Source organism: Primulina huaijiensis, chromosome 1 (assembly GCF_012295235.1).
Source record: "Primulina huaijiensis isolate GDHJ02 chromosome 1, ASM1229523v2, whole genome shotgun sequence".
NCBI lineage: Eukaryota > Viridiplantae > Streptophyta > Magnoliopsida > Lamiales > Gesneriaceae > Primulina > Primulina huaijiensis.
Window position 1 is genome coordinate 7903088 of NC_133306.1, and position 24716 is coordinate 7927803.

Below are 24716 nucleotides of genomic sequence, written 5' to 3' on the forward strand. Positions count from 1 at the left end.
CTTTCGATTAACTCTTTAAAAAATATTGTTTTATTAAACAGTAATTTAAGTTTTTCAAACACAAGCAAGTTTGTGTTTGAATGAATGAATTATTTTTTTGTTTTAAGAAAAGGTTTATAGCAAAAGCCTACAAATCATATACCCTATAGCTTCTGCTTTTTGGATTTTTTAAGTGATGTTTTAAAAATAAAAGTTCGGTCGAACCACTTCTTTTAAAATAAATAACAAAATCATTTTTTGTTATTAATCATAAGAGAAAATAGAGATGTTATTGACCGAATTCATAAGACAAAAAATAGAATTCATGAGTCAATATTCAGTTACAAATTTCATTGAACTCAGTTACCCTATTTATAGGAAAAAGTAACTTAATACAAATATTTACGGATATTATCTTTCTATATTTATCTTGATCACAACTCTTTCAAATATAACTAAATAAGAATAACCAGCTACAATAAAAATATATTTATAACAATCTCTCTTAAATGATTATTTGCACAAACAATCGATTCGTCAAAATATTCATTTGGAATGATGTATGCATAAGAACTTCATCGAGACTCAATGTTGCCTCGTTAAAACCTTATCAGTAAAACTCATTGAGAAAAATCCGAACGAAAGAAAAATATTACATCAATAGATAATTTCTTTGGATGTCTTCCAGGAGATAGATGTGCTTCGTTAAAATCTTACCAGGAAAAACTCAATGAGACAAAATCCTAGTGAAGGAAAAAGAGTACGATATCTCGCTACTTGAAAATTGCCTCATTAAAAATTGATTGTCCCCCTATTGCAAGCATCACTTGAAATAATCAACTCTTCGTATTCTGATATTGTACACTAATTTGCCAAAAATCGATGCAGGTGATAACTTTGTAAAAAGATCGGTCATACTATATTCAGTTGTTGCTAATATCTTTACGTAAATCCATAATCTATTTGAGATTGCGAAGAAAACAAGACATGTGCCTTATTGGTTGTCACTGCCTTCGAGTTGGAGAAAAGATATACATCACTAGTATAATTTGTGATATATAATTATGCATAAATTTCCCATATATATGATAATTAAATATCAAATATATTTTCTTGATCTTCAAGTTGGTGAAAAAGATATTTTGAGTATCAAATTGTCAAACAATCATCACTAAATGTGACTTATAAATATAAAAAGCATTTTAGTACTTTTCCTGCGTACTATAACTTATGAACAAATATTATTTTTAGGAAATATTCAATTCATAATTCAAGAAATAATTTTGTCTTTTCAAGTCTATCTTCGCAAATATATATTTCAAAAACTCGATCATTTTTAATAAATTTTTCAAGAGCACTAAATCGAATTTATCACATGTACCGGGATTATCATAATTCTTATAATGACATGTTGCTCTATCGAAATGATAATTTTGGAGGTTGGATCTAATTCAATTTCACATCTCAATTCTACGAGGATTTTTCTATATATCACTATCAAATCTAAAACATTCAGGACAACTGAAAATATTTTCTTATAACCAACTTTGGGTTAGAAGCTTTGAGATAAAGTGTGCTCATATGTCACATGTGTATTTGTCAATCATTTGTCATTGACAATCTCTATAAATCATATTTCAAGATAATCATCATTTTGCATTATAGCAAAAGTACATTAATAATTATATCATTTTGATTTCAAATAATCTATGAAATCTCCTCTTTTAATATACTTGTTATTCTTCATGAATAATACCATCCAAATTAGATTCATTAAAATATTTTGTCGATCATGCTTTTAGCGTCTTTTATAATTACTTGCAAGTAATAAAAGATATTGTATTATAGGACATCAATTTCTTTCATAACGACTAGCCTCCATTATTCTTTTGACATTGAAATATTTACTCATTTTCTTTAAAAGGTTTCTTCGTCATTTCAGACGAGTTGTATACATTGTTCAACTAGAACATTAATTAAGCTAAACATATAATCGATCTTTTACACAAGATCAATTAACATATTTTGAGATTTAAACTTTGAACTTCATGCTTACCTTATATTACATTGAGATCGATCTCAAAATTATTCTTTTAGCTTATATTTACTCCCTTAATGTTGAAAATAACATTTTACAAGAATAACAAATGAGAAATTGCATAATAAAAATCTCATTGCTCAAAATATTTGATCATAATATCCAAATTATTTCCAACGTATCTATAATCTCTTCAAGAAATTTACTCTATTGCATTTGTCCCACATAACACATTATCAGTTGGCATAATATATACAACATATATTTCAGATATCTCCTAAATATGACGTATTTATTATCAAAATCAATGGTTTTAATAGTTTATTGGAGGTACAATAAATCAACTAAACCAACGTATTTATAATCATAAAATTGATATTCATATTCTCTCTTTTAATCAAATTTTTCTTGATTATATATTCTGAAATTTTTTCTCAAAAATACGCAAACATCAAGTTGTGATTCGTGAGCCCACATTATATATTCATTCCAGATAATACAGGTATTTTTGCCAACTTGGGCTTATGATAGTGATATCAATTTTGATAAGCCATAAATAAGAATTCATAAAATTTTCTAGCTATTTGATTCAAAAATCTTCATAGTTATCGATTCAGAAACTTTTGACTTCTTCATTTACATTTTGTGAACTATCAATAGTTTGTCAACTATTTATATAATTTGAATGCTCAACCCAATCGATTATGCTAAACATTGGAAATATTTGTATCAATGATACTTTTGGAGAATATTAGCTATTCTAGAACTATTGATTTGTAATATATTATTTATACCGAATCAATATTGACATTGAATTCACAAATCCATATACGTCAATATTTTTCACTATTTTATAACATCAAGCATATTATCTTTTTTTTTAATCATCAATCAAACGATCTTTTTGAACTTTCATATATTCATATCAACATACGATGAAAAAATATAATTTTTGTAGATATCGATGCCTTCCACAAAATCTTCACGTACTTCAAGTATGATATCATATAAATAGATATATAAGATACCGATGTACAATACTTGATTATGATGTATATCTCAATATTTTGCGTCAATTTTATAATTTATATCTCATTTGAGATAACATATTATTCTTTGAATAACAAATCAAAAACAATTTATCAAGTGTGTTCATTAGTAATGAGTTACTAATCAATTCTCTTCTTAGGGTTTCCGACTGCAACCCTAATGGGAGTTTCCCTTCCTAACTTAGTGTAGGTCCTTGTTCCAACTTTACAACACAGATTAACTGATTAAGAACATCGCTGACAACAATCATCTATGGATCCAGATGAATTCACGCGGTTGGTCACATAATTAAAAGTTTTCACAAAGCAAAGTGAAGCACAAAACCTTATCATTGAAGATGATATTTTGCAGATCAGTGAACAAAGATTGAAGCACTGTCTGGTGGCTAAGGTATTCTCAACCAAGACCATAAATCGTGAGGCCTTCGTAAATCATATCCCTCGCATTCTACAAGCGTCCAGACATATTACAATTGGATATGTTGGGAACAATCTATTTTTATTGGACTTCAAATCCTTGCAAGACAGAAAACAGGTGATTTTTAGGCGGCCCATGGAATATCTTCAGAAATCGTGTCATATTCAGCAAACCTCAAGGGATGCAGACGCCAAGTATGATGAGATTTGATGAAATATTCATTTGGGTCCAATGCTACAACATGCCCATGGACCTCATGCAGAACACGTTCCTGCACCAAGTGGGGCAACAAAGTGGGGATCGTCGAAGAGGTAGATACACGGGCAAACGGATTTGGTATGAGTTGTTATGCTCGTATACGGGTACGTCTTGACATTACCAAACCATTAAAAAACCACATTCGTATCTCAACTAGCCACAACACAAAAGAGGTAATAGTTATTCTATCTTATGAACGATTTCCTGATTTATGCTACAATTGTGGAATTATTGGACACTCATTAATCAGTGACTACGATACGGCATCAGAGAAGAATGGAAAACTAAATTATGGGGAATGGCTGAGAACATCAAATTAAGTTGGGAGAAAAAATTACAGAAATAATTCACCAAGTAAAAGAGGCTGACTGAGAGGGACTAGTACAGGAGATAGCGATTCAAGGAATGCCCATAGTTCGGGGGACAAGCATTCTGTGGGATCTACTAGAAACATTCCTAAAGAACTATCCCTGGGCGAGATTGAGCATGGACCACTTTTATTAATATCTAAGGATAACTCTGGAGTTTATGGCATGCGAGATCACATGGTTAACATCGAGGAGAAAACACCTACCCCCACGTACCTCACTCTGGATAAACGGTCGGGTTTAGCCAAAGATACGAGCATCAATAAAAAAAGGACAGGAAGTAACCCAGATAGAGGAAGGACATGATCATCCTTTGAACTTAATCACTCAGAAATATTCTATCGAACATAAGAAATAGAATAGGAGAGCGCGAGAGAAAAGACATCAAACAGCTACATGTGGCATAATAGAGTCACCTTTTAGCAAGGCAGTAGAGTGGAATCCGAGCACTTTAGAGAGATGTACCAATCTACCCCATAAAAAAGCCTTTGTTGATACGATGGATACTAACAACTCATCTGAGTCGGAGGTGGTTACCAAATGAGCTGCGTAGTCTGGAATGCACGGGGGCTTGGGAACCAAAGGGCATTCCGTGAACTGAAGCGCCTTGTCGCTGAAAAGAGCCCATCCTTCATTTTCCTCTTTGAAATGAAATTGAGGGATCATCAATGCACAAGGTGGAAACTAATTCTTGGATATAATGGTTTGTTTGTTGTCCATTGTAAGGGTAGAAGTGGAGGTCTTATGCTCCTTTGGAAGGACCCATTTGAAGTGTCTATTCGATCACATACAGAGGGACATATCAACTGTGTGGTTCAACACTCAGAAAAAATTTTCCGATTTTTATGGACAACTAGATCATAGCCTCGGACATCTTTCCTGGGAATTACTGCGACGTCTAAGAAACATGACAGAAGTAAAAGAGTACCCGTGGATTGTAGGAGGAGACTTCAATGAAATTTTCTTTGACGGAGAAAAGTTTGGAGGGAATCCTAGACCGCTGCAACAAACTCGTGCCTTCAGGAATGAACTAGATGAATGCACTTTGCAAGATTTACACGCTACTGGCGAATTCTTTACTTGGGTGAATCGGCGATCTCAAGGGGATCTCATATTCGAACTCCTTGACCGCTACGTGGGAACATTTGAGTGGAGACTCCTTTATCCAGCTGTCAGAGCTCAAACACTAGAATTCTTTCACTCAGACCATCGACCAATTCTCATTGAACTTGGAAGGACAATCACTCCGAAACTTCGGCATGGTCACTTATTCAGATTTGAACCCCTTTGGGCTACTGAATCGTATTGTCTGGAAACTGTGGTAAAAAGGTGGTGCAAAGAGGATAGATCACTGACGCTGGCAGATCGACATGGGAATTGCAAGAACGCACTTAAGGACTGGGCTGGAGCTAGATTTCGAAATATCCCAAATCTATCAAACAAAAAAGAGAGTAGCTTAACTAACTCAAGACGCACGAGCGCTGGCATGAGGAGTCAAAACAAATTCAGAACTTGGAAAAACAAATCGAAGCTCTTGAAACTAAAGATGAACCATACTGGAAACAACAAAGTAGGGTCAAATGGTTAGCACATGGCGACCAAAATTCTAAGTTTTTCCATGCGTCTGCATCGAACAAGAAAGTTAAGAATTTTATCAGTGGTAGCATGAGACATTGGTCACACTTATACCAAAAAATTAAATCCCCAATGACAATGAAGCACTTCAGGCCAATCAACCTTTGCAATGTCAGCTATAAAATTGTGGCTCGGACCCTGACAAACAGGCTAAGACAAATCCTAAAGCAAACAATCAATGAATTTCAAAGTGCATTTGTACTAGGCCAGTTAATCATTGACAATATCATTATGGGTTATGAGACTCTACATTGGATTTGAAGCCGAAAAAGAGGAAAACAAAACTATGCGGCTCTGAAGCTAGACACGAACAAGGCATATGACCATGTTGAATGGAGATTCCTCGAGAAAGTTATGGGCAAGTTGGACTTCTCTATAAGCTGGATTGAAAAAGTGATGAGATGTGTCCACACGGTTAAATACTCGTTTTCTCTCAATGTTGAACTCACGGAAATAGTGAGCTCATATAGAGGTGTGAGACAAAGAGATCCCCTATCTCCTTACCTGTTCGTAATATGTGCACAAGGACTCTCTTCTTTACTACGCTATTCTGAAGCTCGCAATATGTTTTCTGGCGTCAAGATTGCAAACTCTTGCCCCTCTATCTCTCTTCTCTTTTTTGCATTGGACAGCCTAATATTCTTTAAGGCTAATGTGGAAAATTGTGCGGGTCTTCGTCACTGTTTATCTCTATATGAAAAGGCATCCGGACAATTGATTAACTTCGACAAATCAGCACTATCATTCAGCCTCAATACAGCCGAGGAGGTAATCAATAGAACCCAAGGGATGCTTACTATCCAAGTTGTGCGGGGGCACGAGTTGTACTTGGGCCTCCCGACTTCTCTATCCGAAAGAAAAAGTTGCAATTTTGATACTTTATTGAGCGAATCGTGGAAAGATTACAAGGATGGGGCAGTAGGACCTACTCAGTTGGAGGAAAAGAAATCCTAATCAAATCAGTTCTCCAATCGATACCCACTTACGCAATGTCTTGCTTCCGCATCCCAAAATCCATTCTAGATGCGATCGAAAAAGAATGCCCGAACTTTTGGTGGGGAAAGGTTAATGGAAGGAAACGAATGCATTGGAAAACCTGGAAGTCCCTCTGCAGACCAAAAGCTTGGGGGGAATGGGTTTCCGCCAGCTGGAATCGTTCAACAAAGCTCTTCTAGCAAAACAAATATGGAGAATAATGATTAATCTGGAGTCCTTGGTAGCGCGTGTCCTCAAAGAGAGATATTTCAAGCACCAAGACATCATGGATGCTAACATTGGGAATAATCCATCTTTCATATGGAGATCTATTATATGGAGTAGATAGCTGATAAAATTGTTTATCAATTGATTACTTACAATTTATAAATTAAATCAGTCTAGGTATCTCTCTATTGTCTTTTGCATGCTGAATTGAATTTATTCAAGCAATTAGCTATGTGTGTGTGTGTGTGTGTAATGTCATGATAAATGGTCAAATCAGATTAAAAAATTAATTGATTTATTATAAAAATGGAAAACTGAACTCTTCACTCGATTGAGACACAAAATAACAAAGAAAAAACCTTACCTGACTAGTTTTCATAAAATTAATCGTAGAATGATCGATAATATTAATTATGTGTGTATATAGTCATAATTAATTATGTATAAAATACACACACGCACACACAAAATAATTCCAATTTCTTGAGCAATATCTACACCCCAAAAAAAATTAAACCTTTCAGAAAAAATAAATAAAATTTTTACTTAGATTTGTTTAAGAATTCGATAGCGATTGATAGTTTTATCGCTATTTGTAGTTTGAGAGAATAGCAGAGAAAGAAAAATGCTTCACTTGTATTATTCCTTTCAAAAAATAATGGTTAGATACAATGAATTTATAAAATTCTAAGTTAACTAAATTCCAATATCTAAGGGATAACTAGATACTGATAATTCTAATCCTAAATATTCAAATACAAAAGATAATTCAAACAAGATCCTATCAATATAGATAAGTTGATGATAATCCTATCAATCTTGATAAGATAAGGATAATCCAATATTCTACACTCCCCCTCAAGTTGGGTCATATAAGTTCATCATTCCTAGCTTGAAACACAAATCTTGAAAACTTGGTCTATGGAGTGCTTTTGTTAGAATATCTGCCACTTGTAATTGAGTAGGGATATAATTCAACACAACTATCTTGTTTTCAATCTTTTCACTGATAAAGTGTCGATATACTTCAATGTTCTTGGTTCGATCATGATGGACTGGATTTTTGGATATGCTGATGGCTGCTTTATTATCACACATAAGCTCTACGGGGTGATTTTATTCTATCTTTAGTTCATACAGTAGTCTCTTGAGCCACATTCCTTCACAAATCCCATGTGCTAGCGATCGGAATTCAGATTCTGCACTACTCCGAGCAACTACTGTTTTTTTCTTACTTCGCCATGTCACGAAATTTCCCCATACATATGAACAATATCCAGACGTGGACTGTCTATCTGTGAGTGATCCTGCCCAATCGGCATCGCTATAGACTTTGATTGTTCTGTTGCTAGTCTTTCTAAACAGTAGTCCTTGTCCAGGAGTCCCCTTTAGGTATCTTAGTACTCGGTATGCAGCATTCATTTGTTCTTCCCTCGGGTCGTTCATGAACTGGCTAATGACACTCACAGCAATGCAAATATCTGGTCGTGTATGTGATGGGTATATTAGTTTCCAAACTAGCCTTTGATATCTTCCCTTGTCCACTGGGGAACTATCTTTTTCAGTTCCTATTTTTATGTTTGGATCCATGAGTGTATCAACGGGTTTGCAACCTATTATGCCAGTTTCTTTCAGAAGGTCAAGAACATATTTTCTTTGAGAGATTGAGATACCTATAGATGATCTTGCTACTTCCATTCCCAGAAAGTATCTAAGTTGCCCGAGATCTTTCATTTCAAATTCTTTCGAAAGATGTAGTTTCACACGGGTCATTTCTTCTTCGTGATTCCCTGTGAGGACAATGTCGTCTACATAGACAATGAGTATTGTAATCTTGTCTCCCTCCAAATGTTTAACAAATAACGTGTGATCAGCTTGACATTGTGTGTAGCCATCCCTCTTTACAACATTGGTAAACCGGAAAAACCATGCCCTAGGTGATTGTTTGAGGCCATACAACGACTTCTGTAATTTGCATGCCTTATTCTTTGTAGTCGCTGATGCAAAACCAGGAGGAAAGTCCATGTACACTTCTTCTTCGAGATCACCATTAAGGAATGCATTTTTCACATCAAGTTGGTATAACGGCCAATCCATGTTGACAACAAGTGATAACAGGACTCTGACGATATTGAGTCTGGCTACAGGAGCGAATGTTTCTTGATAGTCAATACCATACGACTGTGTATACCCTTTGGCTACAAGTCGTGCTTTGAACCGATCTATGCTTCCATCAGACATGTGTTTGACAGTGAATATCCATTTACAACCAATTGTTTTCTTTCCTAGTGGAAGATTAGCAATCTGCCATGTTTTGTTCTTTTCAAGTGCGTTGATCTCATCAAGAACTGCAGCTTTCCATTTAGGTGCTTTGAGGACTTCATCAATAGTTGATGGAATCTGTACCTGATCTAGGTGTGATAGAAATGCACGATAATTAGGAGAAAACCGTTCAAGTGAGACAAATTTCCCAATGGGGTGTTGTGTGCATGTTCTCACTCCTTTTCTTAAAGCAATAGGTCTATCATCCAAATCATTTCCAATGTATGAATATCGTTCTCAAGGTTACCTGAATCTGGTGTCGTGGAAGAATCATGAGAAGGATGAGTTTGTGTTGGATCTTGACTCTTTTGATGTTATTGTTTCCGTCGAGAGTACACCTGAATCGGTTGGATGAGATTTCGGGCATTATAGATAGAGGGTTTTCTAGTCACATGAGACGGTGTTTCTGTTTCAGTATGGAGTGTGTTTGGTTCGAGATATTATGTGATGGGATCCCAATTCTGCGCTTCTATATTTGACTTCTCACCCTGAAGTGTAAAATTAGGATAGCAGGGGTCATTTTCGAAGAATGTGATGTCCATGGATGTGTACAGCTTCTTTGAGGTAGGACAGTGACATTTGTAACCTTTTTGGTTGGGGGAATACCCAAGAAAGATGCATTTGACAGCACGCGGTTCGAGTTTGTTGCGGTTGTGGGAATGAATGTGAACAAATGCAGAGCATCCGAACACTTTGAGAGTAATATCATGAACTAGGTGTGAGTTGGGGAAACATTTAAGGAACGTTTGGATAGGTGTATGGAATTTTAGGGCTCGTGATGGCATTCGATTGATGAGATAGGCCGATGTGAGAATGGCATCCCCCCAATAACATTTAAGAACATTTTTCGTGAACAACAAGGATTGTGTAACTTCCAAGAGATGATGGTTTTTCCTTTCGGACACACCATTCTGTTGAGGAGTGTCAACACATGAGCTTTGGTGAATAATCCCATGAGAGAGCATGTATTCTCCCAAAACTGTGTTGAAATAATCACGAGCTCTATCTGTATGTAAAATCTGAATTTTGGTAGAGAATTGAGTTTGAATCATGGTGTGGAATTGTTTGAATAGGTTGGAGGTTTTATATTTTTCTTTCATTAGAAAAACCCATGACAAACGTGTGTGATCATCGACAAACAATAAGAACCAGCGTGTACCCCTAATGTTTGTCACATTGGAGTGACGCCATATATCACTGTGAATGAGTGAAAATGGTTTTGATGGTTTGTAACTTTGTGATGTGAAGGTGGACCATGTATGTTTGGACAATTGACAAATATCACATTGGAAAGAATTAGAATTCTTATTATTGAACAAGTATGGAAATAATTTGCCTAGGTACAAAAGATTCGGGTGTCCTAGCCGATAGTGCCATAACAAGATCTCACTATCTTTATTGAAAGTCGAAACAGAACATGAAGGAATAGGTGGTGGCGGATTGGTGGTGGTTTTATTCAAGCTTTTCTTGGAAACATCCATCTTTAGGAGATACAATCTACCACAAAGGTCAGCACTGCCAATCAACTTCCCCGATGCCAAATCCTGAAAAACACAAGAATCAATAAGGAATTTAGTTGTGCCTTTGAGATCGTTGTTGAGCTTACTCACAGATAAGAGATTACATTTTAGATCGGGTACAAATAACACAGATTTCAAGAAAATATTAGGAGTTAGCTGAACTGAACCGTAACCAGTCACTTGGGAGCATAAGCCATTTGCAATGCGTACTGAATGAGAATCCTTACAAGAACTAAAATGTGTAAAGGATTTCAAATTTCCCACCATATGGTCCATGAGGTTTGTGTTGAATTAGTTTGGCTGAGCATTTGCTGGAGAATTTTGAGTTACTCTTTTGTGAAAGGCTGGGGTTCATGGGGTTGATTCTCTGTTACAGCCGCATTTGATCGTCTTTCTCTAGCCGGTTTTCAGTCAGCGGGTTTCGCATGGATTTTCCAACAATTATCCACTGTGTGGTTGGTTTTTCGGCATTTTTCACACCATGGGCGTCCTTGTTTAAATTTCCCACTGTTGTTAAAGAGCTGTGAAGATTGTTCAGCACCTGAGATATGATTATGCGGAAATGAAGGCCTATGCGCAGTAAGTGCTGAAGCGTCGGTGGTAGAAATAGGTTGTTGAGATCCTAGAGTGACTTTTCTGCGACTATCTTCATGGCGCACTTCCGAGAATGCTGCACGGAGAGAAGGTAGTGGTTTGGTCCCCAATATATGACCACGCACGTCATCCAGTTTGCTATGAAGGCCCAGTAAGAATTTGAAGACTCGTTTTTGTTCAACTATTGCCCGATAACATTTTTCATTGTCTGGGCATTTCCACTCGTAGACTTCACAGAGGTCGAGTTGCTGCCAATGTCGAGTAAGGGCAGTGAAATAATTCGTGACAGATGAGTCTCCCTGTCGGAGGTCATGAAGGGTGTCGTGAGTCGTATCCCATATCTCTCTCGCAGTTCGGTATAAGAGGAAGTTTGCACCGATTTCTGTCGTCATCAAGTTGATTAGCCATGACATAATCATATTATTCTCTGAATTCCACACCTTGAATTTCGGATCTGTTGCAGCAGGGCATATCGCTGCGCTAGAGATAAACTCATCTTTCCCTTTTCCTCGAATGAACATAAGAACTGATTGCGACCATTGCAAGAAGTTTTCTCCGTGTAATTTGTGGTTCGTTATGGGAAGGGAAGAGGTTTCGGCCACTGCTGATGTGATCGGTGTGGCCTCAGAAGTGGAAGAAACGGATGGTGAAGCCATGTTGTATTTTGCTCTTTCTCGCTGGCTCTGATACCATGTAGTTTGAGAGACTAGCAGAGAAAGAAAAATGCTTCACTTGTATTATTCCTTTCATAAAATAATGGTTAGATACAATTAATTTATAGACTCCTAAGTTAACTAAATTCCTAAATCTAAGGGATAATTAGATACTGATAATTCTAATCCTAAATATTCAAATATAAAAGATAATGCAAACAAGATCCTATCAATCTAGATAAGCTGATGATAATCCTATCAATCTTGATAAGATAAGGATAATCAAATATTTTACACTATCGATTAATAGTAAGCATAACCCCAAGATTGATTTAGTTTATAAATTGATTACTTTTCGATAGCGATTGTCATGATTTTTTATGAAAAATTGTAATCCATAAATTAGTTTTATTACATTGTAATAAAATGCATATGATTCCTCATATTCTTCAAAGTGGGGAGTTGCAAAACACACTTTCCCTTTAGTAACTGTGTTTTTTTTAATGTTTCAATCATACTCTTGTTTTGTGCGACTAAATATTAATGTGTTGTCATTTGTTGAGTGTTGCGGCAAGATGGACATGAAACGTAGAAACCTTCTACTGGTTCTAATGGTGCAACGACTATTGTTTATAAATTTATTGATGTTGTGACTTCTAATCCGACCACGTACGAGAATGGTTGCCCATCGACGTCGTGCCACTCGTAACAAACTTGTTTCGTACAGCATGACACAAAGAATCAATGCTCAATTTAGCCATTTGAATATGATTATTGATGCGGGTGATGTTCAATGTGTGTTGAACTTGAGAATGAATCGAAATGCATTTGGAAGGTTGTGTTGTCTTTTAATGCACTTAGGAGGACTAACAGATTCTCGGTATGCCCGCATCCAAGAAAAGGTTGCAATGTTTTTGTCTATATTGGCACACCATAAAAAAAATCGGGTAATCAGTCATGATTACATATGTGGTGGACAGACAGTCAGCACACATTTTCAAGAAGTTATGCGTGCGTCGTTGAAGTTGTATATGTTACTTCTTGTGAAGCCTACCCCTGTGGATTGGAACTGTGACAGCGATCTTTGGAAATGGTTTGAGGTATTATTTTGTTCAAAAATAGTTTTGGTTTATACATTATCGATCAAATTTTTTTCAATTAAATTAAGTATTAGTTAACAATTAATTACCTCGTTTCATATTTTTTTAAGGGTTGTCTAGGTGCATTGGATGGCACTCATATCGACGTACACGTTTGTGCTAGAGAGAAAGCCAAATATAGAACCAGAAAAGTAAATATTGCGGTTAACGTGTTGGGGGTTTGTGATCGAAATATGAACTTTATTTACGCTCTTACTAGTTGGGAGGGATCTGCCGCTGATGACAGAGTCTTAAGAGATGCATTAACTCGAGATGATGCATTCAAGGTTCCAAGAGGTTATATGTGAATAAGTTTGTTGTCTATTTGTCTCTTTTTTTTTAGCTATGTCAATATTTATATTTGATAATAAAAAGTTTTTCGTGGGAATACTTTGTTATTATCTTTGTGACAATGGATATGCTAATGTAGAGGGTTTCTTGAATCCGTACAGACGAGTAAGATATCATAGGGATGCTTGGGGAAATCGTGCATCCGCACCACACGATCACAAGGAGTTATTCAATTGGAGGCATTCTCAAGCAAGAAACATTATTGAAATAGCATTTGGTTTGCTGAAAAAGAGATGAGCTATCCTTCGAAGTCCCTCGTTCTACCCCTTGCAAGTTCAAAACCAAATAATTTTTGCTTGCATTCTATTACATAATTTCATCCGTAATCAAATTCTCGACGATCCTTTAGAGGAATATGAAGAAGAAGTTGGCAGTCCCGTTCATGTTACACAGAATGAGTATATAAGCAATTTTGAGTCGTCGAACGAGTGGGTTGATTTGCGAGATCAGTGCGCAATGTCCATGTGGAACACCTACAATTAATGATTTTTTATTGTAATAAGTGATTGTCTGGACTTGCACATCTTTATATTGTTTATCTAAATGTGTCGTTGCAGTTGTTTTCATCGTAAGGAGTGTAATGGATGGAACTTTCTTTCTAGCACATTGTATGTCCAACAGAAATCTTTTAATGTCACAGTTTGTGCTTCTTTTTTAACATTTGAAAATTTTTCAATGACTACTACTACATGTACTTATAATGTTCATTTCATGACAGAATTACTCCACTCATCTTTCGTCTAATCATGGATAGTGTAGCAACTTCTAGTAGCTGCAATGCGAGGTGCAAGAAACCGGACAAGACACGTTGAAGTTGGAGTGGCCGTGAAGAAGATGTGTTAATACAGTCGCTGAAAGAAGTAATGATAAAGGGTTTGAAAAGTGAGAATGGTTTTAAAGCGGGTTCTTGACTTTGTTAGAGAATGCAATGCAGACAGCAATACCAGTAACAAATATACCTGGGAATCCTCATATATATTCAAAAATACATGTGTGGAAGAAAACATATAGTAGTTTGGTGACGTTGTTATCCAAGAGTGGAGTCGGTTGGAATGATACTGACAACACGATCGATGCTACAGACGAGACTTGTGAATCAATTGTGAAGGTATGTATTGTATAGTACTTTGACCTTAATTTAAACATGCCTACCGATTATTCTTTCCCTTGATGGTTGATGCAGCATGACCCAAGTTTTAGAGCAATGCGGCATAAGCAGTGGATGCATTTCAATGATTGGACTGAAATCTTTTGAAACGATCGAGCTACTGGGGATAAAAGGAAGCACATGAGTGAGCATGATGAATCAATAATCGAAGCAATCAACAACCTCACTCACATAACGAAAGGCACAATGTCACAATTGATCAAAGAAATTTCCGCCGACGACAAAATTTCGGATGTTCAAGATACGGTTTTGGATGCACTGCAGGGTCTAACCGAGCTTTCAGAGGATGAACAAGTTGATGCAGCTAAGTTGTTGTTCAACAGCCATAAATACTTGGCACTATTCAAAAGACTTGGTCAGCGTGGAAGGATTTGCTTGGTTAAGAGGTTGTTGCGTGGTGACTAATGATTACAGATTTAAGTTTGTTTTGGAACAATGGTTTTTGAATTGGTGATCAACCATAACTTAGTTTTCTGTAATGGTGGATGAAAGAGATGTTGTACTCTCTTATTTTGCCAAGTGCATGCACTTGTTTTAACTAAAAGTGGTTCAATTAAAACTACTTTTGATTTTATGTATGTACTATTTTATTACATACACTACTGTAATTCCAATTACTGTTATTATATATCCTTGTGAAATTCCAATTAAATTTTACTTAGTGTGTACAGCTTTTTTCATGTTACAAATTCCAAATTTGCAATTGTCATTTCCAGACTGAGTGTAATAGATTTTTTGATTATCTTTTAAATACATTTTTGTATGTGAACTTTTATTCACATAAAACAATTGTCTTAAAAAGACATTCTCCTTCAGTAATGTCATTTGAATAACAAAAATAAAAGTAAAACATTTTTGCTATTAGGAATTTAAAGATGTGTTGTACAACAAAAACACAGGTCAATTAGCATTACAATTAGTCATTTACATACAACTACAATGCACGTAATAAAGACTTGCACATTGCCGCACCATATGCACCACTTATATGTACATGAACATGAAATACCCATTACATATAATGTGTGCAGAAATGGCAACCAAATAGACACTTGTACATACATTTAACCAAAATACACAGTATATCATCATGCTGTAACTCACTCGGTGAAAACAACAAAAGGGTGGTGCCATAACTGCACATAATAGTGTACTAAACAATTTAAGCACTGGAGTCAGCTGATGACATCTCAACAACAGCAACCTTCTTTGATCTTTGGTCGTGGGATTTGATATGGTTTTCCTTTGAGTCGATGTTGATACCAACATTCAAATACACATCTTTATTAGTCTCCGGAGCATGACACTCATGGACGTAAGCTGTGTGGCACAACTTCTGATTCTTCCTACCATTTTTTGGAACAACTTCAACTTGCTCGGCGGTTAGGAACTTGACTTCACTGCCAGCTACTTCATGTTCACTGCACATAAATTTTTCATCATCAGAAATGAGATCAATGACAGGTACTTGGTACTTTCTGGTCACAGTTTCTTCAGAGCCATTTTTACAATATAAAGACATTGTGCACCACAGAAAGAAGCCCCGTACAATGTTGTGTTTTCTATAGTATCACAATAAGCATGCTTCATATTTATAACAACAAGAATTATATGACTTCAGTTGTCCAACTACTTGTATTCAATAAACAGCATTTCCTAGATATTGTAATGATGCACATCTTTACTAGGTCAACACCTATCAAATATTTCGAAACCAACAATGTACCAAAAATGAATACACTTCAACATGAAAACAATAAATAAAAAATTATTACTTACATTAACTACCAAAATTGTACACCTAATTAACCTTTTGGAACAAGAGTACATAAGTAAATAACACACTTTATCAACATAAATTGATAAGTAAAGAAATGTCGTACCAACAAAATTAATAAGTAAATAACATAATTTACTGATTTGTCCACCTGAAATTAAGAAACAAACAACACTAAACCCGTTACACAACAAATTCGAATTAAAGAGAAGCATGCTAAATTTATAATTTGAATGGACGAGGAACAAAATTATCATACCGGCATCAGAGAACTATGTGTGACACCAAAACATTTGACAAAGTAGTTCATCTATTTGATACAATGACTTGTGTTTCTTCGACATGCAGAAACGAAGGTGCAGCAGACAACACTTTGAAATATATGTTACTTAAAAGTTTTATACGAAACAGAGCAATTGAAGACTACAATTAATAATGAAACAAGAATTTATAACATACAAACGAAGCTTAGTCTAAAGAATTATCTATGGAACAAAAGTAATTCCCAAATCCTCCAATAACTTTCCAATCTCCTCGGACAACTTCTCCATTTTCATACCTACGTTGCGATTCTCACGACCTAAATCAAATACTTCCTTTAGTTGCTCAACTAATTTCTTACTTTGATTTGTTCTCGGAGCACTGTGTTCAGCTATAGTAGAAGTGGAGCTACTGGACTCCTTCAAATTTTGAACCTCAACCGGTTGGTTCACGGAACAATTAAAGGCTTCCTCGGCATCTTTTCTACTTTCGTAACCTTTGTAACAAGCACCAGGAAAACGATAAACTTTGGCGTTGGCCTCATGCCATCTATTGTACACTCTAGGCTTCCTTCCCACGAACACGACATATGTTTTGGTCAGCATTTAAGAGAATATATATTTTAATTTTTAAACAAAATATGTATGTACAAAATACTTTACTCGGATTAATAAAGTGGATGGAGTTAAATAAGTTAACAAGTATCACATTTGAACAACAAATACTTTATTCAGATCATTAAAGCGCACGCAGAAACAAAGTATTCAAAGATAGCAAAAAATCACCATCTAATATACTTTCACACCGACTGCGTCGTTGATGTCTTAGATTTCTCCTTGAAAAGAACCTTGTATGGTGTACAACGAAAAATCAACTGTCCACAAACCTGCAAATTTTTCTTTTCCAAAACACAAAGGCGTGAAAATTAATGAACAAAAATGAATAGTTAAACACTTTCGTTCTTCACATGTAGAAAAGATCGGAAACTTAAAAAAATTTGCATTAGATTTATTTGTAGCCCATCGCCTTAACCACCTTTCACAGATCTACTTCGGTTCTACATCAGATATGTGATCTAACAAATGCCAACAAGCAGCGTTGAGTGAGAGAGTAATTGGGTAGATCTGTGCTTCGGGTCAAAAATAGAAAGCCTAATATGTATAGTGATAGAAGTAAAGTTGGAAAATTAAATATTGTAGTAGTATTTATCCGGAAAAAATAAATAGAACCAAACAAAAATGAAGTTTAAAGACTCGTACTAAATGTCCATGTACTAAACTTTCTTATCCCTTATATTATCTTTTAATTATTAATCTCATCATGCGTATCAAGCGGTGCCTTAATGTGTAATTCAATTTGTACACGTAGCATAACCCTAAATTTAATTGATTGATTGTCTTGATTTGGATAAAAGGACTTGATATATTGTGGATTCTAAATTCATTTGATTTTTAGTGAAATTGTAATTAGTCCAGTAAGTTGATATGTTTTTGGTTTTAACCTGTCAAATTTTGGTTTTTACCCAGTGACTTGGATTTTTGTCTTTTTTTTCTGAAACTAATAAATCCATCTAATATTGCTTATTTGACATTGATGTTTTTCCTACGTGGTTCATGTGACAAGAATAAAATTATATTTTACACATTAAAATATACATAAACAAAAAATAAAGGTGAAACGACAAACTTGTTTTCTCTCATTTTTAAATATTGAGATTGTTTTGCTTCATTTTTTCCTTTATTTTTTTATCAAATGAATTTTAATGTGATACACGAGTTGTATTCTTGCCTCGTGCCACATATGAGAATATTTGTGTCACATAAACCATATGGATTTAGTGTCTTCGGACAAAAAAAAAGACAAACTAAAAAAGTATCAAAGTTGCTGCATGAAAATCAAAATTCGATAAGTTACAAGATTAAAACTCAAAATAGACCATCTTACATGACTAAAATCGTAATTTTTTCTTTGATTTTTTTAACCCAAACAAGTAGGGAAATTGCAAACATGGATTACAAATCCATCTATCACAAGGTTTGGAAATGATTAAGGAACATGTTTTTAACAAGACATGATTACAATCAAATTGTTTTTAAAATGATTGATATTTCATCCGTAAATGGAAATGATGCTCTCTCTTTCTCTCGATTTGACCTTACATGGCTCATAAGCTGTGTTAGTTTCTTGCCTGTTTTGTGTTCAAATTGATAAAAAAAATTAGATTTTCCTTTCGTACGCGTGAATAAATAATAGTGTCAATGAAAATAGACCGATTTCATTTCAATTTAATGTTATATTATAGTCAATAACATAAAAACAATTCCAGTTTCATTCATGTTTGTGGCTATTCTCCGATAAAATGTGTGGTTGCCCAAAAGACTATAGACCAAACGCATAATGGAAAACTTCAAAATAAAATTTTACTACAAGACTCAGACAACGGTGACAAGGAAAAGTCCTGATTCAGCCCAAATACAATGCCCTGAGACAGAAAACCCCAGCTTTAATTCATTATTTCCTTTGAAGCCAAATTGAGACCATTGATCAAGCCTTGGAACGTTTTGTTTTCTTTTTAGCAGATGGGCCGTCAGAAGCAGCAGCAATATATGATTCCACGTCGATTTTCATCGCAGATTTTTGGCTCCCAAACTCCTTTGCTTTTTTCTGCGAAAAAAACAATGGAGAAATCAAGACTAGTCATGCAAATTACAAAACGTGAACTAGCTATTTTTAATATTGAATACTAGGAATGGCTTGTGACAGGGTCATGGGACCTGGAGATGCGTTTGTTAAAAAATATTAGGTTGCAGGCAAGCTATTTACTGCCAGTACATATGGACTACCGGCCATGATCATTTCCTATGCGTCACTTCATGTCTAAATGCTATCCATATATACTTGAGCCTATCACGCTTTCCCTATATATAATCAACCTCACATTGATGCATTCTCCAAAAAAATTTAGATGATTGGGCCGAATTACCTTCAAAGACGATGTAATTGTAGCCACGTCGCTCTTTTCAGCACTAAGAGTGTTGGGATCTTGTCTTTTAGGTTCCTGAAACGCCAACCACAATTCACTAAGAACATGAATTTATGAAGCCAGAACACAGAGAGCAGATGCCACTTCTACACTGACCTCTGGAGGTACAAATGCCTCTTCTCGTTTCCTTTTGCTTTCCGCCGTTTTTTCTGCTTGTTTCTTTTGCTTCTCTTGCCATTTCCTCGCTTGCTTCTTCTTATCACTAAGGAAATATTCTCCACTTTCCAATTGCAGATCAATCTAAAATCATTCAAAAAGCAGAATCAATTACTAAAATCATAGAAAAACCAATCTAACAGATCTAGAAAGAAAATGCAGAAGTTCAAAAGAGTTCAGCAGTAGTAGATCGTTATCCGCCAAGCAACTGCTCAGGACAATGAAAAAGGCTGCATGGAAAGGAATGTCAATAATTGGTCAGGAAACAAAAGAAAATGGCACCAAACTCACCTGACTAGGTTGCTGTGGTGGAGGGAATGGCGTATAGGATTTCTTCTCTTTAGTCTTAACTTTCTTTTGTTTAACATTTTTCCTGAGATCCAAAGTAAATGGAACTAATGAATCCAGCACCACAAAGTTGACTCTTTCAGTAAACTTACAGGTGAGAAACCGGCATAAACAAGTGATGTACTTCTTGAATGAGGGAAGAAATCGGTCCCAGTTCTCATTTGCTAGTGAGGGATCTTTTGCAAGTTCTCTTTTCATCATCAAGATCTATTTCATAGGTGTGTTCGATTAGAGGAGGAAAAATAACATCCTCAAATCAAATGCATGAAAATGTAAAAGAAGATAATATCACCACCATGCATAGATTTGATCACTCACCTTGATGTTATATACTGGATGCATTTTATTCAGAATGCATTCCTCCACAACCTTCCTCACTTGTTTTAGACCTTTAAAAGAACCCATTGCGGCGACCGTGTTTCCCTAGTCATTTTCAAGGCAGAAAACAAGCAACCGATATTTACAACTTATGCATGAAATGAAGACTCAAGTTCAAAATTGAACTTTAACATAATGTGTTTATCATGAGAGAGATCACAAATGATGACCTGAACAAGGATATAGCAGCCAGTTAAGATTTCCAGGGCCTGCATTTCATTAATTGATATTAGGGTCACGGATTGCCATTAATGATAACATAAAGAGAAGCAAAATATCAAAATGTCAAAGTGCCTCGACACAAGAGGAAGATCCAGCCAGTGAATGATAATAACCTTCCAGAACCACAAACTTATGTTACGATCTCACTCTAATGTGAGCTTCTTTTTGTAAATTATATTTTATTTAAAACTCAAGTTACATACCTTCAGAGTAGAAGAATTTGGGCCCACTAAATGTTGTCTTCTTTTTACAAATCGTTCCTACAACAAAACAATAACTTTATGAGACAAAACACATTTAAAAGTAACTACCAGTGTGATCATATGTATCCACATCAAATTGGACAAGCATGATAAAAGATAGATCCTGCAAAGCAAGAACATATATTCCACCATTCAAGCTATAGAATAAGAAACAAATTTTATTTATATCTTCAATATTTCTTAAGGAATGGTGACTAATGATTGGGGACCCTATCACGCACAAATATGCATGTCAAGCTACTAAACATAGACTAACCGAACGGGTTTTAAGCCAAAGAAAATGAGAAGGCTCACTTTTTGGCTAACACCCAATAATTTTGTAATACTGTTTTTACAACCACAGGTTAACATATTTTGGGACAAACGCTAGAAAAAATTATTGGTGGATGCACAAAATGTATTAATATTAATTGATGAAAAACATACCTTGTTACGCACCAAGTTACCGACCTTGATGATATCACACTGCATCTCATCATTCAGAATTTTTATTGCCTATGAGATGACAATGCTAAGTAAGCACTTGAACTTAAGATTTTCCGAGAATTGCAAAATCACAATTTTAGCCTTCCACAAACCAATATTTAAAAAAAAAACAAATGTATTTTCAAACGCAGGAATCCTGATATGTCAACAGAAACTGAATGCTAAACAAGAAAAGGAGACATCTGTGACAACTAACTTTTACAAAGTCTTTAAGATCCCCCAATAATTAAGAAAAGATAGTTAGATGAAATTAGCGAAAAAAAACTGCCTAACAAATTGTACTATTAACGAGACAAATAAAAGAGATGTAACCTGAGGGGCAGGAACACTTCTTGACAAAAGTTTAATGAGATCCCTAGCCTTTACTATTATATAGGGATCCCTGGTCTTTCTGGTAGTTGAAACAGTCATGCATCCTTCAACCTGAAGACAAATAAACAAGCCGTATATCAGAACAAAAAATACATAAAGAGGGAATGTAGAAAATGTAATTTCATCACTCTTCTTTCAGACCGTCCCCCAGATTAAGAATGTTGTTTTTAAAGTTTAGACATCTAATCTAGGAGAGGTACAGTTAACTGACAAAAATAACCAATAAAAAAGAACTAAACACATAAAATCACTCACCAAATTCAGTTCACAAACAATTCCATGTTCTTTCAATGAGCCTTTTACAATAGGCCAGCACTCTTGCAAGTATTTTTCTAAACGAAGAGCAAAGAAGCGTTAAAATGTCAGAATACAAACTGCAGCAGAAAGTACGAAAGCATTAGTGACAGTATTATGAACAGTAGCAATGCTTGATGCCAAATTTATTTCGTTTTCCTTCAGGATCAGAGAGAAAAACAGGGGAGAAAAACTTAAAAGAGGGAAATTTCATGCCTCCTAAACTAACCGTTGAGAGTGAGAGAACAGACGGCCCCTTCCTCATAAACTTTTCTATATAATATATACTACATATAATATAACTCAATGCCCTCAATGTTACTAAAAGTCTAGTTTTCAGTTTCACCCATCTAAATTCAGACTTCCGGCTCCACTAATGTCCGGAAGAGTGCTACTCTAATAGCATCACAAAGGATGAAGTGGTCAAGCCTCGTTGGATTCTTCTAATATCCCTTCAAACAGAGCCTCAAGTTTATGTAGAAGTAATTCTGACTATGTTTACTAACAATATGGTTCGTATTAAACCGAAAACAGGAATCTTGCAATCCACAATGACCTGAAAGTAAAGGATAAACACTTCAATAGACCATTTACCCAGACAAGTAAAGTTAACGTGCCACCCGAAATTCAACTCAATCCGAATTCAAGATTGCCCAACAAAAAATTAGTTTAGCCTAGCAACAGTAAGCGAACAGAAAATAGAAATCGATGATACATACCTCTGTATTGAGGGAAGAGAGTTGAAAAGGAACTGACTTCCAGCATGCCTGGTTCGTTCCAAGATGGGTCGAACTTGTCGATTTTCCAGTGATCTATGCTTGGGTCATCCCATGGCTTATCTTTATCATGCTTCCCCTTGTGTCTCGTCCGCGGCTTTTCCTCCGGTTCAGAGCCATTATTGTTGGCTTCCTCAGATGGATCTTTACCCATTTTCAACTGTCAAAAACCCAAACCAACAGGAAGAAGAAGAAGAAGACGCAACGCAAACTGAATCCGCCACACACAGGACAACGCCTTACAAGGTGTGTAAACGGCCAAGGGTTTATGTTAAACAAGCCGGTTCTTTTAATCGGGTCGTCGGGCTGAATATTACAAAAACAACCCGGTCACGCTAGTTATGTCTTTTTTCCTCAAATAATATAAAAATAAAAATAATTATAAAAATTAGGGTGTTCAAACTTCGGATAAATCGAAAATCCAAACCAAAAAAATCGAACACTGAATCGAATCGAAAATCGAATTTTATAATTCGGATATAAATGTTAAAACCGAAATTTATTTGGTTCGGTTTTGGATTATATATGTCAAACCGAACCGACCGAAAAAACCGAAATTTCATTAAATTAATAATTTTATTTTTATTATATATTTTTTGAGACGATATCAGTGAATGATGAATTATTTTAAATAATATTTATTTGATTATTGTTTATATAATTCATTTAGACTTTATATTTAAATGTTTTAATAAGAAATCATGTAAAAAAATAACATATTATATTTTACTATATATTTATCTTATTAATTTAAATAATTGTATCAAAATCGAAATAACCGATCCAAATAACTGAACTATTTCGGTAGAAAACCAAACCGAACCGAAGAAAAATGGTTCGAATATCGAATTATATATTTGTAAAACTGAAAAATTGAAATAAAAAACCGAAAACCGAATCGAAGCGAACCGACCGATAAACACTCTGTTAAAAACATTGCAATTTGAAATTTTTGTAAAAGTACAACAATACGGACAACACTGCCATGAGGATTTTAATTAATTTAATAACTTATTTAATTTATTTTTTATTTATTTTTTAAAAAAATATGTATTAGTGTTTATATATGAGCATGAACCAAATAATATTATTTTTTTAAAAAATATGTATTAGTGTTTATATATGAGCATGAACCAAATAATTTTGTTTGAATTCTTATAATAAATATATTATTTAGTGTTGTTACTACTCTTATTATTTAACTTTTTACCCTTAATAGAAGAGAATTGTTATTTGTATTTTAAAATTTGTCATAAAAATTATTTTAGTTATTGTTTTTTTATTTTTTGCTGAGTAAAGTTAAAAAAAATGACTTCTACTATATTTATTAATCATAATTAAAAATAAACGTAAATATATAGATTATATGATAAATAAAAATAAGTTTAATATTTTTTAATATATTATTATCTATTATACATTTTAAATTTATAATATTAAAAAATCGTGATATATATGTTTTAAAGTTGAAGAATGATTAGTTGCATATAATATGAAAACAATATAGTATCTATAGATTTTTTAATATATTCTACAAGATGATTTTAAATTAAAATTAAGTTTTAAAAATTTTGAATGACCCAATTTATTCTTGCATAAGATAATAACAATATCAAATGTCATTTTAGTATTGTGTTAGAATAAT

The 24716-nt window shown here is 34.7% G+C and overlaps 2 protein-coding genes across 2 annotated transcripts; one reads left to right on the forward strand and one right to left on the reverse strand.

Moving 5' to 3' along the window:
* The first annotated feature begins 12509 nt into the window (after positions 1 to 12509).
* On the forward strand, positions 12510 to 14170 carry LOC140989336 (uncharacterized). Its single transcript, XM_073458570.1, has 3 exons — positions 12510 to 13137; positions 13248 to 13473; positions 13629 to 14170. The coding sequence occupies exons 1-3, from the start codon at positions 12715 to 12717 to the stop codon at positions 13634 to 13636; spliced, it is 657 nt and encodes a 218-aa protein (XP_073314671.1). The 5' UTR covers positions 12510 to 12714; the 3' UTR covers positions 13637 to 14170.
* Positions 14171 to 19044: 4874 nt separating this feature from the next.
* Positions 19045 to 23340, reverse strand: LOC140981069 (KRR1 small subunit processome component). The gene is made up of 12 exons (XM_073447318.1): positions 23015 to 23340; positions 22257 to 22333; positions 21942 to 22052; positions 21570 to 21638; positions 21084 to 21140; positions 20829 to 20867; positions 20599 to 20703; positions 20405 to 20487; positions 20224 to 20305; positions 19873 to 20016; positions 19717 to 19791; positions 19045 to 19397 (listed from the first exon to the last, which is right to left on the reverse strand). Exons 1-12 carry the CDS (start codon positions 23223 to 23225, stop codon positions 19278 to 19280), a joined length of 1173 nt encoding a protein of 390 aa, XP_073303419.1. The 5' UTR covers positions 23226 to 23340; the 3' UTR covers positions 19045 to 19277.
* Positions 23341 to 24716: the final 1376 nt, after the last annotated feature.

Excerpts from the sequence above, each read along its gene's own strand:
- LOC140989336 (XM_073458570.1), top strand. The coding sequence starts at position 12,715 with ATGGTTGCCCATCGACGTCGTGCCACTCGTAACAAACTTGTTTCGTAC. Across the intron at positions 13,138-13,247 it reads ATCTTTGGAAATGGTTTGAG|GGTTGTCTAGGTGCATTGGA; the intron begins GTATTATTTTGT and ends TATTTTTTTAAG.
- LOC140981069 (XM_073447318.1), bottom strand. The coding sequence starts at position 23,225 with ATGGGTAAAGATCCATCTGAGGAAGCCAACAATAATGGCTCTGAACCG. Across the intron at positions 20,868-21,083 it reads CAAATTCTTCTACTCTGAAG|GCCCTGGAAATCTTAACTGG; the intron begins GTATGTAACTTG and ends AATGAAATGCAG. Across the intron at positions 20,488-20,598 it reads ATCCAGTATATAACATCAAG|ATCTTGATGATGAAAAGAGA; the intron begins GTGAGTGATCAA and ends CCTATGAAATAG.